Below are 16,866 nucleotides of genomic sequence, written 5' to 3' on the forward strand. Positions count from 1 at the left end.
AGTTATAATCCATCGCTATCTAAACAGGAATATCAAGTTCTACGTCAAGAAGAAAACTGCAGATTAAACTAAAGTTATAATCCATTGATTTACTTTTGAAGTAATTCGATTCATCTCATTGTAGGAGAAGAAGAAATTTTTCTTCGTTACAGTGGTAAGATATATTTATATTTGCCTGAGAGTTTTCATGTAATTAAGTTAATTCACATATGTTTAACGTTTGAAGTTGTTTTCGTTTTTAATGCATAAATTAGAATGAGGAAATATGCATTAAATGATCGGAAAAGACAAGCTAATTTTAAGGAAAGAGTAATAATAGTTTCAGTGGCATTCCAAAGTAATTAACATTGAAAACTCAGGGTTAGTTTAATTTTGTACTCCTATTTTAATAGATTAGATTTAGTAGTATCAAATAATTTTGTTTCATCGTACGTAGTAGTTTTGTCATGATAATCCTTTTATTTTAACGGTCTTGATGTTATATCGGGTGTTCCCAGAGAGGCAATAATATAATCAATGCATTTGTTGAATCCATAATTAGAATTAGTGTTTCTTGGAATCTGCCCTCTTTGTTCTTATGTTAGATGTGTGCTAAATTATAATGTGCTTAAGTGTATTCACTACTCATCCGTAAGATTTTGTACTACCCATTTTTATAGTACCATGATCTTATTATGTATTAAAAGAATGCAGTACATTCTTAAGTGTTATATACTTATTTTTTTGTCACAATGGATTGAAATTCATTCAAAGGTTGGAATACAAAGACTAGTGCATAAGCTGAATGAACATGGAAATATTATCAGCAGCTAAATCCCAAAGTCGGGAAACTAAAACCCACACCCGGGCATCTAAAGAAAGCCATTGAAAATCTAAACTTGATATCCTAAGTTACTGAAAGTTTAAAGACAATGCATGAGAGGAAAGAGATCAAGAACCTCAGACTACCAGAGGCTTCAAAGAGACAGTCAAATGAAACGAAGACGGGCCTCCAATCAGGATAGAACAGCTAGACAACCAACTCAAAAGACAGCAAAGGTCCATCTGCCAAATTTCACAGCAGAGCGAAGAAACATGCCTCATACGAGTAAATGTTAAAGGTTAAAATAAAAACTTATATCTGACTAATAACACAATCTTAACATGTTAGGATTCAAAAAGAAATAAAAATTACCTTTACAAAAAAAATTTACTGTCTACATATAAATAGTAAAGGTTAACTCGCCCAATAATCTATGAAAGAACAAAGCATTTATTATCTGTAAAAAAAATCATCAAATCAAACATACGGTTTACAATATAGATCGTCAAAAACTATATTATCTACTCCTTAACACAGGGACAAATCCATAAGAAAGAGTGTTTTAGAAATCTATGTAGGTGTAATGTGATGAATTAAGACAAATATTAAACATTTGAGAGAAGCCAAAAAACCTGGAGTTTCAGATTGAACTGATTTGCCAGCGAAAAAAACCTTGTGTGTCGTTTGAATTTTACGATTGATCTCAAAGAAAGAATTTTAGCAAGAACAAAGAGATCAGAAAAATTCATAAGAAAAAGCTGTTTCATAGACAAATAAATGACTAGAAAATGAAAAAAAGGAAACTTGTAATATAGTTAGAGATATGTGTTTGCTGGTTTTGATGAGTAAAGAACAGTAGACTGACATATGTACAGCAGTAAACTGACACAAGAACTGACCTACCTAAACAGCTATACACAACAAGAGAGAGTAGAGTATAAGGGTAAATTTGAAAGGGGAAATGGATTAAGAAGGTGGAAGGTAGTTTGCTAATTATGGTCACATCTAGGCTATGGGAGCCAATTATCTCTAAAATTTAGCCACCTATCTTTTTTACATTTAGATTTATATTTTATTTTAAAAACAAAAAGCATTAATTAAACTAGATATTACTTGAGATTGTATTAATTACCAAGTTTAAAATAACTAAATTGTATATAATAAGATGATAATAATTAACTAGTACATAATTATATTTGAAGAAAAAAAGAGTTTCATATAGTAAGATGACAATTATGAGTTAATACACAAATTTATTCAAAGAAAAAAAAGATAACGGGGTTCCACATCAGCTGTGTGATGTTTCTGAGTTCAATGTCCGGGCAGTGCACAAAGGGGGACTCACATTGTAACATCCACTATCATCTACAAAAGATGACTATTCATTCATTCGAATTGATATATAAATAGGAATACAAGATGAAACATAACCGACGTGGGACAAAAAAATAATGAGGTTTCGGCTGGGCTGGGTCGGACCTTTCCCACTTTCACAATTAATATGTGTTTTTTTCTTTTGTTCCGTCTGGATTCGTATGACGTTTTGGAATGATCCTGGAGAAGATTTCTTTCTCAGTTTTCGGTTAAAATTTGCAGAGGAGAGCCAAAATCTGTGTGGATAATCGTCCAAACTGTAAGAATATTTTATATTCTATGTGACCTATGTATCTATTGGTTTAATATAAAGTTTAAGTTCATATTAATGTTTTTAGATTCTAATGTAAAAGACGATACCATGATGGATCGGTTTCGATTAAAGAGTTAGAATCCGGGTGTATTGATAACCCTCCTACTTTACCTTATATTTATAAATGCCTTTAATCTTATTACCATAAGATTTAATATATATGATCATACATTATGGTGCACTAATACGGTTATTATAACGAAGTGTTGCGTCCAATTTTTGTGTCGGAGAGTTGTGTTGATTGACACACATCTCTTTGATTATTATAAAAGTGACCCGTATGTTATTTTACTTGTACGTAAGAGAACGAGTCTCTCTAAAACACAACACAACAATTATATTTATCAAAAAGGAGAGATTAAGGAAGGTTTAAGATTTCTTGTAAACATCAAGGAAATCACCAAAAGGAGAAGGTTAAAGAGGAGAACATCAATAGGTGGGATTGCATCCAAGCATGGATTAAGGTTAGTGTTTCTACCTTCTTTAGAAATGTGTTAGGGTTGAATTAAATCAAATCTAGATCAGTTCTTGGTGTTGAAATAAATTAACATGTGGTATCAGAGCCAACTAGATTTGTTTAATTCACCGTTATTGAACGTATGGCGTCAAACACTTAAAACGTATCGGTAATTGTCAAGCGTGTGTTCATGATCGTCATTGCGTTAAAAATTCTGGAATGCATTAGAAAGTCGTTGCGTTAAAATTCTGAATGCATTAGAAAGTCGCGTTGGTTCGTAATTGTTTAGAAGTAACTAACGTAGCATGCATGATTAAGTGATTCTGAAATTTTGTCAACATGTGCATTCGTGAGTTTGTCTTTTGCATCATGCGGTAGAGTTTACGGTTGTTATCATTAAGGCACATGCATAAATTAATTATTTCAATCTAGAATAATTTTTCTTTTTGTTCATGAACATATACGGTATCAACCGTTTTAAAGAGTGTTCATGAGATTTGTTTTAAATCATAGTAATTAATTTGGCCTTAAAGTAAGGCATCGTAAGAGAAATAACTTATATAATGATTTGGTATCACAAGATCAAGTACGTTATTCTCGTAATGATTTACGATGGCATAAGCTTTTATGCGTATGAAATCTTTGATAGCATATGCATAACCGTGAATTATCTATCAAAGCAAATCCATATTTGATTTAACTAATATGATATGTTGTAACTGTCATGTTTTGGTCAATGGTGTTTTCGTCAACACAAACGCCATGGAACATAAGACAACGATACGGCATAATTAAATATGTGTTTACTTAAGGTTTATTTTATTAAATTAAAATATTAATTAAACAAAAAGAAAAATGCTTCCGCGCATTTTTATAATAAGTAATTGTGTTATGAAATATTAACACAATATAAGTAGTTTCCCCTTCAAATTTTTTTTTAGTGTTTATATGTATATAATATGATAGTCACCAAAGTGACCTTGTTATATTACATATAGATATTAAAAACTATAGAGTTTATAATTGATCTTGATCAAGGATGCTAAATGACATAAAAATTTGATCAATCAATTAATTTATTATTTATATTCTAGGAGATCACCCAAAGATGGATCATTGAATATAATTAATAATAAAAGAATTAGTCATTTTTTACTATAGTCGATAATATGTATATCCAAAGATAACATACTTATTTGATTAGTGTTTGATTTGATTAATATTAAAGTATTTATTACTAGCATCACTGAAAGTACTTGTATTTAGATATTGCCCAAAGGTTATTTAAAATACAAGTGTTAAAGTTTCTATTAGTCTGAATATATATTAAAGTTTCAAAGCACTAACGGGTAAACATGTATGAATGCTTGCAGCTTCATCAAATGTGTTTGCATCTGCTAACTCTGTGGTAAAGTTTAATGGCCTCAACTATGGTGAGTGGTTCGAGCAAATCCGGTTTACACTGGGTGTAATGGCTTTGGACTCTGCCATACTAACTGATGAGGAACCCTCAGCTATTACAGTAGATAGCTCCGAATCTGAAAAGTCTCGTTATGAGAGATGGGAGCGATCTAACAGGCTGAGCTTGAACCTTATGAGGTTGACGATGGCAGAAAGTATTAAGCCATCAATGCCTAAGACAGAGAAAGCAAGGGAATTCATAGAGAAAATTAAGGAGTGTTCACAATCGGAATTGGCTGACAAGTCGATTGTAGGAAGTCTCATGAATGAGCTAACTACAAAGAAGTTTGACTGGTCTCAGCCAATCCATGATCATTTGACGCACATGTCTAATCTGGCAGCAAAGTTAACGACCTTGGGAATGGAGGTACATGAGCAATTCTTGGTCCAATTCATCATGAACTCTCTACCTCTTGAATTTAGCCAGTTCCAGGTGAATTACAACACCATTAAGGATAAATGGAACTTTAAGGAATTAAAGGCTATGCTAATTCAAGAGGAGGGGAGACTAAGGAAGATGAAAGATCAAGTTGCTAACCTCGTAGGTCTTGGAAGTGCCAGTAGCAGCAAAAGAACATCAAGTAGGAAGGGCAAAAGGAATGTTAAAAACTTCGTGAAAGGACCTCAAAGTCAAATCCAGAAGGAAAAGAAGTGTTTCTTTTGTAAGCAAGTAGGACACTTCAAGAAGGATTGTCCTAAAAGGAAGGATTGGTTCGACAAGAAAGGTAAACATTACAGCTTTGTTTGCTATGAAATGAATCTTGTTGAAGTTCCTAATAATACTTGGTGGTTAGATTCTGGTGCTACTACTCATGTGTCTCATATTAAACAGGGATTCAGTTCGATCCAGCCCATAAGAGGACCTGAACAGTACTTGTTCATGGGAAACAGGATGAAGGCACAAATAGAAGGAATTGGGACGTATAGATTGATCTTGGACACTGGAAGTCATGTGGATCTTGAAGGGTGTCTCTATGTACCTGAGTGTGCTAGAAATCTTGTTTCTGTTAGTAGGTTGGACAATTTAGGTTTTAGTATTAAGGTTGCACATGGTGTTTTCACATTGTACCGAAATGATTACTTTTATGGTAGTGGTATTTTATTTGATTCACTTTATAAGTTCAACCTTGATGCAAAGTTTTCTGAATCCCTATTTAATGTTGAAAGTCGAGGCATTAAGCGTAGCGCAATTAATGAAAGTTCTGCTTTCTTGTGGCATCAACGACTAGGTCATATTTCCAAAGAAAGAATTAAGAGGTTAATAAAGAATGAAATTCTTCCTCAGTTGGATTTCAGTGACTTAGATGTATGCATAGACTGCATTAAGGGAAAGCAGACGAAACATACTTTAAAGAAACCAGCCACAAGAAGCACTCAGCTTCTTGAGTTAATACACACCGATATATGTGGCCCTTTTGATGCTCCTTCATGGAGTGGCGAAAAATATTTCATCACATTTATTGATGATTACTCACGGTATGGATATACCTATCTACTGCATGAAAAGTCTAAGTCTGTGAATGTCCTAGAGGTATTCATTGACGAGGTGGAAAGGCAGTTAGATAAAAAGGTTAAAATAGTGAGATCTGATAGAGGTGGTGAATTTTATGGAAAATTCGATGAAAGTGGACAATGTCCTGGTCCATTTGCAAAATTACTTGAAAGTAGGGGCATATGTGCACAATACACAATGCCTGGTACTCCTCAGCAGAATGGTGTAGCTGAGAGGCGGAACCGTACCTTAATAGAGATGGTTAGGAGCATGTTGAGTAATTGCTCATTACCCCTTTCTTTGTGGATATATGCATTAAGAACTGCAACGTATGTGCTGAACCGGGTTCCTAGTAAGGCAGTTCCTAAGACTCCTTATGAGCTGTGGACGGGAAGGAAACCTAGTTTAAGACATCTACGTGTGTGGGGTTGTCCAGCAGAAGTAAGGCTATATAATCCACATGAAAAGAAACTTGATTCTAGGACTGTCAGTGGATTTTTCATTGGCTATCCTGAAAAATCAAAGGGGTATACATTTTATTGTCCTAACCATAGTACGAGAATAGTTGATTCGGGTAATGCTAGGTTCATTGAAAACGGTGAAACTAGTAGTGAACCACGAAAAGTGGACATTAATGAAGTTCAGGTTGAAGTTCCTTCACCTGTAGTTCCACCTGAAGTAGTTGTTCCTATTGTTGCATCAGACTCTAATGACACAATAGGACAACATAATGATGAGCCAATCCCACTAGCTGAAAATACTGTTGATGAACATGTCATAATTCAAGAAGAGAATAGTGAACCACAAATACCTTTAAGGCGATCTGGAAGAGAAAGAAGATCTGCCATTTCAAACGATTACGTGGTTTACACTATTGAAAATGAATGTGACTTAAGCATGGATGACGATCCGATCTCATTCAAAATGGCCATGGAAAGTGACAATTCTGAAGAGTGGTTTGATGCCTCAAAAGAAGAAATGAAATCTATGGATGATAATCATGTATGGGACTTAGTAGAGTTGCCCGATGGTTTCAAAACCATTGGTTGTAAATGGGTCTATAAGACTAAACGTGACTCGAAAGGTAAACCTGAAAGACGCAAGTCTCGCCTTGTTGCTAAAGGTTTCACCCAGAAAGATGGCATTGACTATAAAGAGACCTTCTCTCCGGTTTCAAAGAAGGATTCTCTTAGAATTGTTTTGGCTTTGGTGGCTCATTATGATCTTGAGCTTCACCAGATGGATGTGAAAACCGCCTTTCTGAATGGAGATCTTGAGGAGGAAGTATATATGGACCAACCAGAAGGATTCGTGGTCACAGGAAAAGAAAATTTGGTGTGTAAGCTGAGAAAGTCAATATATGGACTAAAACAAGCTTCTCGACAATGGTATATAAAGTTTAATGATACCATCACATCATATGGTTTTGTAGAGATCATTGTTGATCGATGTATCTACATTAAGATCAGTGGGAGTAAGTTTGTGATTTTAGTCCTATATGTTGATGATATTTTGCTTGCTGCAAATGACATGGGTATGTTACATGATGTGAAGAAGTATCTCTCTAAGAACTTTGAAATGAAAGATATGGGTGAGGCATCTTATGTGATCGGGATAGAAATATTTCGAGATAGATCACAAGAACTGTTAAGTTTGTCTCAGGAAGGATATATCAATAAGATCTTAAAGAGATATAAAATGGAGAAATGCTCTGCAGGAATAACTCCAATTCAGAAGGGGGACAAGTTCAGTAAAATGCAATGTCCTAAAAATGAATTGGAGGGTAAAAAAATGGAAAGAATTCCCTATGCATCGGTGGTTGGGAGTTTGAACTATGTTCAAACATGTACTCGACCTGATATCAACTTTGCTGTTGGAATGTTGGGTCGATATCAAAGTAATCCCGGAATGGACCACTGGAAAGCTGCAAAGAAGGTGTGTCGGATGCGTTGATAACAGAAAATCGACGTTTGGCTACTTGTTCCTATTAGCTGGGGGAGCAATATCATGGAAGAGCGGAAAGCAGTCTGTCATTGCTACTTCCACTATGGAGGCTGAATTTGTGGCATGCTTTGAGGCCACAATTCATGCACTATGGCTGCAGGGCTTCGGATTGTCGACACTATAGCCAAGCCGCTGAGAATTTACTGCGATAATTCTGCAGCTGTCTTCTTTTCGAAGAACGACAAGTACTCGAAGGGTGCTAAGCACATGGAGTTAAAGTACTTGTCTGTTAAAGAAGAAGTTCAGAAACAGAGAGTGTCATTCGAGCACATAAGAACGGACATGATGGTAGCGGATCCGCTAACTAAAGGTTTACCACCCAAGGCGTTCAATGGCCATATAGAACGTATGGGTATTATAGATAAGGCTTTGCTATTTTAGTTATGGGATGCTCATTATGTATTTGACACTGAGAATTCACATAAAGTTATGTTTCTGATTTATTTATTATGTTAAAATTAAAGTATGTGTATACACTTATGGTTTGTAGATAACATATGGTTGGAGAAATAAAAGTTCTTCTCATATAAGGATTGATATAAAATTAGAATTGATTTGTGATACATGGAAGGGACTATGTCGTTTAATGGCATACAACCGCCATGATTCGATCAATCCAAATTTTAGTAAAGATCAAGTGAACTCGATAGAAAAGTTCACATTAAAGTTATTGAACCCTTAAGTCGATACAAAGGTCAAGTGGGAGAATGTAAGAATATTTTATATTCTATGTGACCTATGTATCTATTGGTTTAATATAAAGTTCAAGTTCATATTAATATTTTTAGATTCTAATATAAAAGACGATACCGTGATGGATCGGTTTCGATTAAAGAGTTAGAATCCGGATGTATTGATAACCCTCCTACTTTACCTTATATTTATAAATGCCTTTAATCTCATGGTCATATGTGTAAAAGGTAATAATAATGGAATATATTACCATAAGATTTAATATATATGATCATACATTATGGTGCACTAATACGGTTATTATAACGAAGTGTTGCGTCCAATTGTTGTGTCGGAGAGTTGTGTTGATTGACACACATCTCTTTGATTATTATAAAAGTGACCCGTACATTATTTTACTTGTACGTAAGAGAACGAGTCTCTCTAAAACACAACACAACAATTATATTTATCAAAAGGAGAGATTAAGGAAGGTTTGGGATTTCTTGTCCATCAAGGAAATCACCAAAAGGAGAAGGTTAAAGAGGAGAACATCAATTGGTGGGATTGCATCCAAGCATGGATCAAGGTTAGTGTTTCTACCTTCTTTTGAAATGTGTTAGAGTTGAATTAAATCAAATCTAGATCAGTTCTTGGTGTTGAAATAAATTAACACAAACACCCGCTGCCCTCAGTGTGGTAAGAAGTCTCCATGGTAGTAGCTGGATCACTTGAGTTTTGGTTTGACGACAAGATTCGTCTCTGCTTTCTACTGGATTTCCCTCAAGCGGCTATTATTCAAAGAAGAGTCTCTGAGGTAACCATTGTTTTGATTTGCTAGAAGAAAAAACGTAACACTGTTGTGTGTTGTGGCTTAACATTTAGTTCGATGTTGAGCTTCGCCTTTCTGATAGATTCGGGATTACTCTCCGATGTCACTTGAATTTCCCGCGAAAAAACGGTCTTACAATAATGAGGCCAGAAGTCTAAACACAGTGAGGGAAAACTCTCAATACTTTCTTGGATCTTCAACTTCTGCAAAAGAATGTCCACCGGTCTCTTTCTTCTTGAATGTCTTCTCTTCTCCTCTAAACCCAGGTTAGGAAAGAAACTCTGCTCGATTCCCTCTGATTTTGAGCTTTTGTCAGAACCATTCTTCTCAAAAGGCAGGCTGCTCTTCATTACCTGCTCTCTCTCTCTGAAAGTGAACCCGTTCCTTACACATATTTGGTGGAAGGTCATCGCAGGGTATTGCTCATTTGGTTTGTAATCTTAAGAAGACATGGTTTTAATTGGCATTTGTGGTTTTAGTGCTTTGGCTAGTCCTTTTAAAGATTGAATCTAACAAAACATCAGAATTTAAAGCATATTTCAACATAGATTCACAAAATAACTAAACTAGAATATCAAGTTGAAATATAGTTTCTTCATCTTCTTCCATCAGTCATCATCAGAGAAGGTTTTCTTCTCTGACCTTCTCTCTGATAACTGAGAATATTTCCGTTTAACGACCGGAGGGATTTCTGGTGGAAGGTTAAATTTGTTCCTGCAAAATTGAAAACCCCTTTTGTTTGTTATCTCTCCATGTAAAGAAAAACGCTCTAAACCAATGTGCTGTGGATAAAGAAACTCAAAAGGCAAATAATAAAATGATCAAATCCCTTACCAGAGCTTCTCTGCACGGTTGTACTTGTACCTAATCAACAAAGACTATTAGCATCAGTCTTTTATGTAACGCCATTAAAGCTATATAGCAAACAAACAGGAGAAACAATAAATCAATTTACTTGGGTCGGATAGGGTATGGAGACATCTCAACCACGTCAGAAATTATATTCAGACGACTACTCTCGTACAGCAGCGCCTTCTTTGCTCTGTCAGCAGTCTCAAACTCAATAATGCCACAGCCGAGACTATTCCCGTTCAGGTTTATAGCAAGTCGAACCCTAAAATCTTCACCTTTTCTAAAATCTTCAGTACCTTTTTTTCCAGAATCCTTTCTAACTTTGAAGAAGTTGGTGCTGTAAAAGTGAACAACAAGATACCAGTCATGAGAAACTTTCTCCAAGGTCTATAGAATAAAACTGAAGAAAATTGCCGACTCACATATGAGATAGTCGCTGTGATCTAAGGAAATTGGAGAAGAAGATACTCCTTCTTCTTTGGTCTACTTCATCATAAACAGTGTAAGTTTCATTAAACCCTTCTTCTTCTTCTTCTTCTTCTTCTTCTTCTTCTTCTTCTTCTTCTTCTTCTTCTTCTTCTTCTTCTTCTTCGTACTTTACCTTGTGAACGAGGCAATATGGCGTAATGCGTGGAACATCAGCGGCCCAAGCAAGCGAAATTTTCTGATGGTTCAACGTTTTAGTAAGCTTCGTGTACAACACCTACAGTATAAAAAGACAATCAGCAATGATACTTTCAAATTTGCTACTTGAATAATTTTCATTAATGCTCTCACCAGATTTGCCTCTTCAGCGGAAGCAAACTCAACAAAACACTGGCCCATTCGCTTGTCACTGGAATCCATACAAAATTGAACTTGAACAACTCGTGCATCATCATTGAAGAAATCGATGCTGTTAAAATGTAGGATACAAGTATTAGTCATGAAAAACTTTGTTCCAAGAAAGGAAGAGGAAATACTTACATATCTTCTATTTCAGTATCGCAAGAGAGGTTGGTGACAGAGAGCGTGTTTTCATCCTTTGTCAGAAAGTAGTCGTTCCTGCAATATTGAAAAAGTAATCAAATATTAAAATTCACCTCACCCAAAGTGCTCTTGATAGTTAAATCTCTTACCAGAGTTTGTCTACAAGGAAAGGTTGGGGACGGCCTGTAAGTGACGACGTTGTAGCTAGGAAAACCTTATGATCAAGCAAATATAGACAATGTTTCGTTTTCAACGCCTACAATATAAAATATAAAGTCATTAGTTTCCAAATTATTAAAGATCTAATCATTACTTTCCAAAAAACTCTTACCATGTTTGCTGTACAAGGATCCGCGAACTCAACAAAGGCGTAGCCCACACGCTTACCCTTGGAGTTTACAATTATTTGAGCAGTAACAACATATCCCACACTTCCGAAGAAATCGATACTGTAAAAGTGGAAGATAGAATATCAGGTATGAAAAAATTTTGTTACAAAACACGAGTGAAAATTTAAAAGTGGCACTTACATATGAGACACTTTAGTCTGGGGAGAGAGATTGGAAACAATGAGTATATTCTCATTCTGTGTCGATTCAGCCACAGTACCGTAACTGTAAAAACCTGTTATCAGTCCATGTAAATATAGTTGTAACACTCAAAAGGGGGCAAATAATTAAATTCCTTACCAAACCGTGTAATCTAACCAATACTTTCCAGCGCCTTCAGGGAGAGTAGCTCGGGCGGCAATATATATCATGTTCCCGTCCAATTCTACGCCATTCTTCATCAATTCCCGCGCCTACAATAATAACAAAAGATTTTGTCAGCAATTAGTTTAATAAACTTTTTATTATTAAAATAAAGAGCTCTCACATTCTTTGCTTCCTTAGCCGAAGCAAAAAACACAAAAGCGCATCCGCGCCTTCTCTGCCTGTGGTCTATTAAAAATTGAACACGAACAACTTCTTCTCCAGCATCCTCGAAGAACTTGAGGCTGTAAAAGTGGAGGATAACATATCAGCAGGTTATGAAAAAACTTGCTCAATAGGAAAATAAAGATGATCATTACATAGCTCTTGGTCCAGTTTTGGCATTGAGACCGGTAATGAAGAGTGTCTTCTTCCTCTTAATCTTTCCTCCTCCTCTCAGACGCAGAACCAAGTGAAGTGTCGACTCCTTCTGGATGTTGTAGTCTGCGAGTGTCCTCCCGTCTTCCAACTGCTTCCCGGCAAAGATCAGACGCTGCTGGTCCGGTGGGCTCCCTTCCTTGTCCTGAATTTTGGCCTTGACATTGTCGATCGTGTCGGACAATTCGACCTCTAGGGTTATCGTCTTACCCGTTAGAGTTTTCACAAAGATCTGCAACCCATTTACCATAAATCCGCATAAAACAACCGGACCTCTTCCATCATCACCCAGAGCATCCAGTTTCGATGGATAAAACATGCATTGAAGATGAAGGGAATTGTCACCAATCTTCACATATTCATCAGCTTGAAGACTTTTACCAAATAGAGTATGCTTGAGAAGTAGTAGAGATGGCGAACTGTGGCCATGGTGATTCAAAGTACTGAAAGTTGCAAGGAAAGCTTTCCTATGCACTTGTAAATACTTGCTAACCAGCGATGAAAGCACTCTCAGCAACTCTACGAGGGCATAAATTTCCATCAAGTAGGAGCGAATGCCATCGGCGGTAGCAATATACTTGGCATTGACAGATGTGCACTCCTTTTTCTTGCAATAACCCCATAAGCCACCATTGATGAAATACAACAGAAGAGAGAGCCACGATCCTTCACGGATAAAATCCCAACCCAAATCCTCGACCGCCTTCTCAGGTGCAGCTTGGAGATGATTTAAAACACCAACCAGAATGTCTCTAAACTCCATATTCTTACCAACTCCATACTCGAACTCACCATTTTCAACAGCAAGAATTTTCTGAAAAAGGTAGGACTCACGAGAATCAGACAGAGCACGACCACTTAAGAGATTAAGTAACAGCTCCAAGGTAACACGTCCAGGTTTCCCTTCATCTTGGAGCATGCAACCACCATCAGAGGCCTTGTCTTCAGTACTGCAGCCTACTATATTGAGCAGGATATCCATGTGACCAATGTCAAGCTTTTTGCATCCACCTTCGTACATCCTATGAACCCATTGCTTACCGAAAATGCACACTCTAAGGAAGTTCAACAGTTCCTTTGCAGCTTGCAGTGGTAAACTGCTGCTGACAGCAACGGGTGGTTGATCGTTTGGTTCTATGGAACACAGAGAACGGCTACCCTCAGAGAACAAGTTTCCAAACAGGGGTTCCTCGTCATGAGAAATCTGGACAAGATTAAGAAATCCATCCACCAGCCCTAGAGAAAGACTATCAATATCACCCTCTGTAGAAGTGTGGTCAGGGTAGTCGGAGAAAACCCTGAACAGCTTAGGAAAAGCATCTGTGAACGTAGCTACCGCTTGTAACAATGTCCTGTCGTTTTCGATACATTGAACATCTTTGGAAAGTCTTCCCAGCAGCTTCAGAATTCTTAAGCAAAATGACAATTTATCAAGGAAAGTATGATCGATGGTCTTCTCATCTAACACACTTGGTAGTTGAAAAAGCTCTTTGCAGACCATAATCAGACGACAAACAAAGCCAATGTGAGCAACTGCCAGGTGGCGAGACAGGGGATTCACGTGGAAAGAGGGCTTGCCTACTGAATGAGTCTGGGTAACAGATTCAATGCATTCAGACATCAGGAAAATAAGAAGCCGGTCAACTGGCTTCTCTTCATTTGAGAACCTGCCCACTGCTTGATACGGTCAAAAGGTATTAATATCAGCAGATAAATAAATCTGAAGTAAGATAACAAGATACTGCTGAGTGGATTGGTAGCAACAATCATTACCTTGGAAAGTCACAAATGTTGACCACAGTTCTGAAGCTTCAGCAGGAGAGACAGGTGGCAATATATCACTTCCATCAAACGAAGCAATCTCCAAAAGCATTTCCATGTTAATCTGAATCAAAACAAGCATTTGGAGAGGTTACTTAACGCATTCTACGTCTATACCCGTCATGGAAAGGTTAAACAGAAGCCATGCTGGTGAGTTTGTGTGACTTAATTGCACAAAGGGAAACTGACATCAAGCTTCAACGATGATAACCCGGCCCATAGCATATAGGTCAAGTAAGCAACAGCTTAGGGCCCAAATATTTGTGGTGGGGGTATTTTAGCTTAGTTTTGAATTTATACATAGATAAAAAACAATAGGAAAATTTTCAATTTGAGTGGGGCCGTTAACAGGATTGGGCTATATCAATCCCGAGTTATAAAGTAGGATAATGCGGGAAATATAAATAGAATAAACAAACAAACCTCCATGTTCGGATCATTTTGTGTAAAGTTCGACTTCTCCAAGAAGCTGGGAGAGAACTCCATCACCTCCTGGATAACACCCAGAGCTATAGGTTCGACTTGGTCCGCTGAAAAAAAAAACAGTAAGGGAACATTATTCGAGGCCATCATTGTTTACTTCAAACATTTCAACGAATTTTTGACAAAATAATCATATACCAAAGCTCAGCGAGTGGGAGATAAGAGTACAATCAATCAATCGGCAGGTAAAATCAACTAATACCGACCTAAACCTCGATTTAGAGCTATTCAGTACCTAATAGATATTGTGAGAGTAGAAGGATAGCCTGAAGCTGCGAATCGGACCAGGCCTCAAACCCTAGCTTTCCGGAGGAGCCATCATATCTGCCAATCGGAGCGATTCCCGAGCCAAGGAGTAGATAAAAGTGACGGAGACCACGGTCGGAGCGTACGCCGCGTTGAGAGAAGAGATCTGAAGACGAGAACGAAATAAGGCCGGTCTCGTCGGAGGGAAATCGGCGGCAACGATTCGCCGAGTCAGCTGCCATCTCTGGCGACGCGAGAGAACGAACCGTTCGTGAGCACAGTATACTAAACGCGAAGGCAAGCTAGGGTTTATAAAAAGGTAGGGTTTATAAGTAGACAATCAAAGGCAGCGAGTGACCACTGAGAGAGGACGATGCTCCTTTCGTAATCTTTTTTTTTTTTTGTTTTTTTACACGAAAACATTAATGAAACTACACATTTATTATTCTTCGTTAAAGATTAATTATTAATTTTCAAAATTTAAATTTCTTTTCATTGGGTACGTGTAAGTTTGTAGCGCATCCACCTTTTCGGAGGTTTTCTAGAATGTTCCAGGATTTTTAACATAAAAACAGTTTTTTTTTTTTTTTTTGAAAAAAAGCTTACATAAAAGCAGTTTTGTTCGGTTCATTTTCATATTTGACTCTATTTTTTAAAACTAATTAAAATTAAGGAATTTAAATCATAACTAGGTGTTTGCCCGTAATTTTACGAGTAATTATATTATATAAAAATATATATACTATTTTACAATGTTATAATATTTGAATAATAATATAAGGAGTGCTCTAGCTTTATATATCGTAAATTACATTATTTTAACACGTGAAAAATCAGAAATACTCTAGCTTTCAAGAAATAAAAAAGAGAGTTTTTTGTGTATAACCAATACAATGATCGGACGCTTTTCTCATGAAGATATTTTGTAAATGTTTTTGTGTGGACTTTAGAAAACATAAAAAGTTCTAATACTGTTTTACCTACAAATCTAATTCTTTTATATAATAATATATTTCAATACAAAAGTTAAAAGTATTTTATTTAATTATATATAAATAGTTGATAAAACATATATATTATTTCTCCAATTAGTTACCATAAATTATTATTTGTAATATTACATGTGTCATTTCGTAATTTATATTAATTAGTTATATAGTTACCTTTTATTTTTAGATCAGATTAAAATAAATAATTAATAAACGTCAACAACCAATCAAATTATAACTATTTCTTAAAAAAACTTAACATATTCTCATTTAATATATAGTATGATTTATCTCTTTAAAACCAAGGATAAATTTGGTTAGTGTACACATGAAAACATGTATTAGGAAAATGGTAGTCTAAGTAATTTCTCTCATAATTTTGTCAAATCACAAATCACACTTTCTCACTCATTTTTTATTTAGTGTTTAACATTAAACTTAAATGGGTTAAGCAAACCATTTCTTCCTTTAAGACATACCCATTTTAAATAAATCTGATTAATTAATAAAAAAAATATTTTTCAAATTTTTAAATAACAAAATGTTATTATTTTAGGCATATATACTTAATATTAATGTGAGATCCAATATTGTACATTTTAAAAGTTTATTATACCGAAAAACATACATCTCATTATTTTTAAATAATTTTATCCTACTTGCAATTTACATTATATTTTCTATCTTTGACTTTAACAATTGTAAAATATGTCATTTTTATTGATATTTCTTACTCAATTTATCACAATGTTTTTAAAACACATAAAACTAATTAGTTCACATTTATAGTAACACAAAAAATACATGCTTCTCGACAGACAAATAAAATTAAATACATAAGAATATTAAAAAACCAAGAACGCAACAAACATATTTTATTATTCTTCCCTCCTGTTTTTATTTATGTCTCCTTTACATTTTTACTATTCAAAACAACCATGCTAATTTTATTATAATCAAAGCTAAATG

General features: G+C 35.6%; 1 protein-coding gene across 2 annotated transcripts; it reads right to left on the reverse strand.

Annotated features, from left to right (window-relative positions):
• Positions 1–9,895: 9,895 nt before the first annotated feature.
• On the reverse strand, positions 9,896–15,323 carry LOC125599258 (auxin transport protein BIG-like). Of its 2 annotated transcripts, none has more exons than XM_048772684.1 (15): positions 14,898–15,323; positions 14,603–14,709; positions 14,132–14,243; positions 12,301–14,032; positions 12,105–12,225; positions 11,918–12,030; positions 11,759–11,842; positions 11,560–11,677; positions 11,378–11,484; positions 11,226–11,303; positions 11,037–11,154; positions 10,682–10,962; positions 10,363–10,596; positions 10,242–10,271; positions 9,896–10,121 (listed from the first exon to the last, which is right to left on the reverse strand). In XM_048772684.1, exons 1-15 carry the CDS (start codon positions 15,148–15,150, stop codon positions 10,016–10,018), a joined length of 3,594 nt encoding a protein of 1,197 aa, XP_048628641.1. In that variant the 5' UTR covers positions 15,151–15,323; the 3' UTR covers positions 9,896–10,015. The 2 variants fall into 2 exon arrangements, with proteins under 2 accessions (XP_048628641.1, XP_048628640.1); XM_048772683.1 differs by having other exon boundaries at positions 12,301–14,035.
• Positions 15,324–16,866: the final 1,543 nt, after the last annotated feature.

Source organism: Brassica napus, unplaced genomic scaffold (assembly GCF_020379485.1).
Source record: "Brassica napus cultivar Da-Ae unplaced genomic scaffold, Da-Ae ScsIHWf_1824;HRSCAF=2460, whole genome shotgun sequence".
Lineage (NCBI taxonomy): Eukaryota > Viridiplantae > Streptophyta > Magnoliopsida > Brassicales > Brassicaceae > Brassica > Brassica napus.

Excerpts from the sequence above, each read along its gene's own strand:
- LOC125599258 (XM_048772683.1), bottom strand. The coding sequence starts at position 15,150 with ATGGCAGCTGACTCGGCGAATCGTTGCCGCCGATTTCCCTCCGACGAG. Across the intron at positions 14,244-14,602 it reads AAAATGATCCGAACATGGAG|ATTAACATGGAAATGCTTTT; the intron begins GTTTGTTTGTTT and ends GTTTTGATTCAG. Across the intron at positions 11,304-11,377 it reads TTCCTTGTAGACAAACTCTG|GAACGACTACTTTCTGACAA; the intron begins GTAAGAGATTTA and ends TCAATATTGCAG.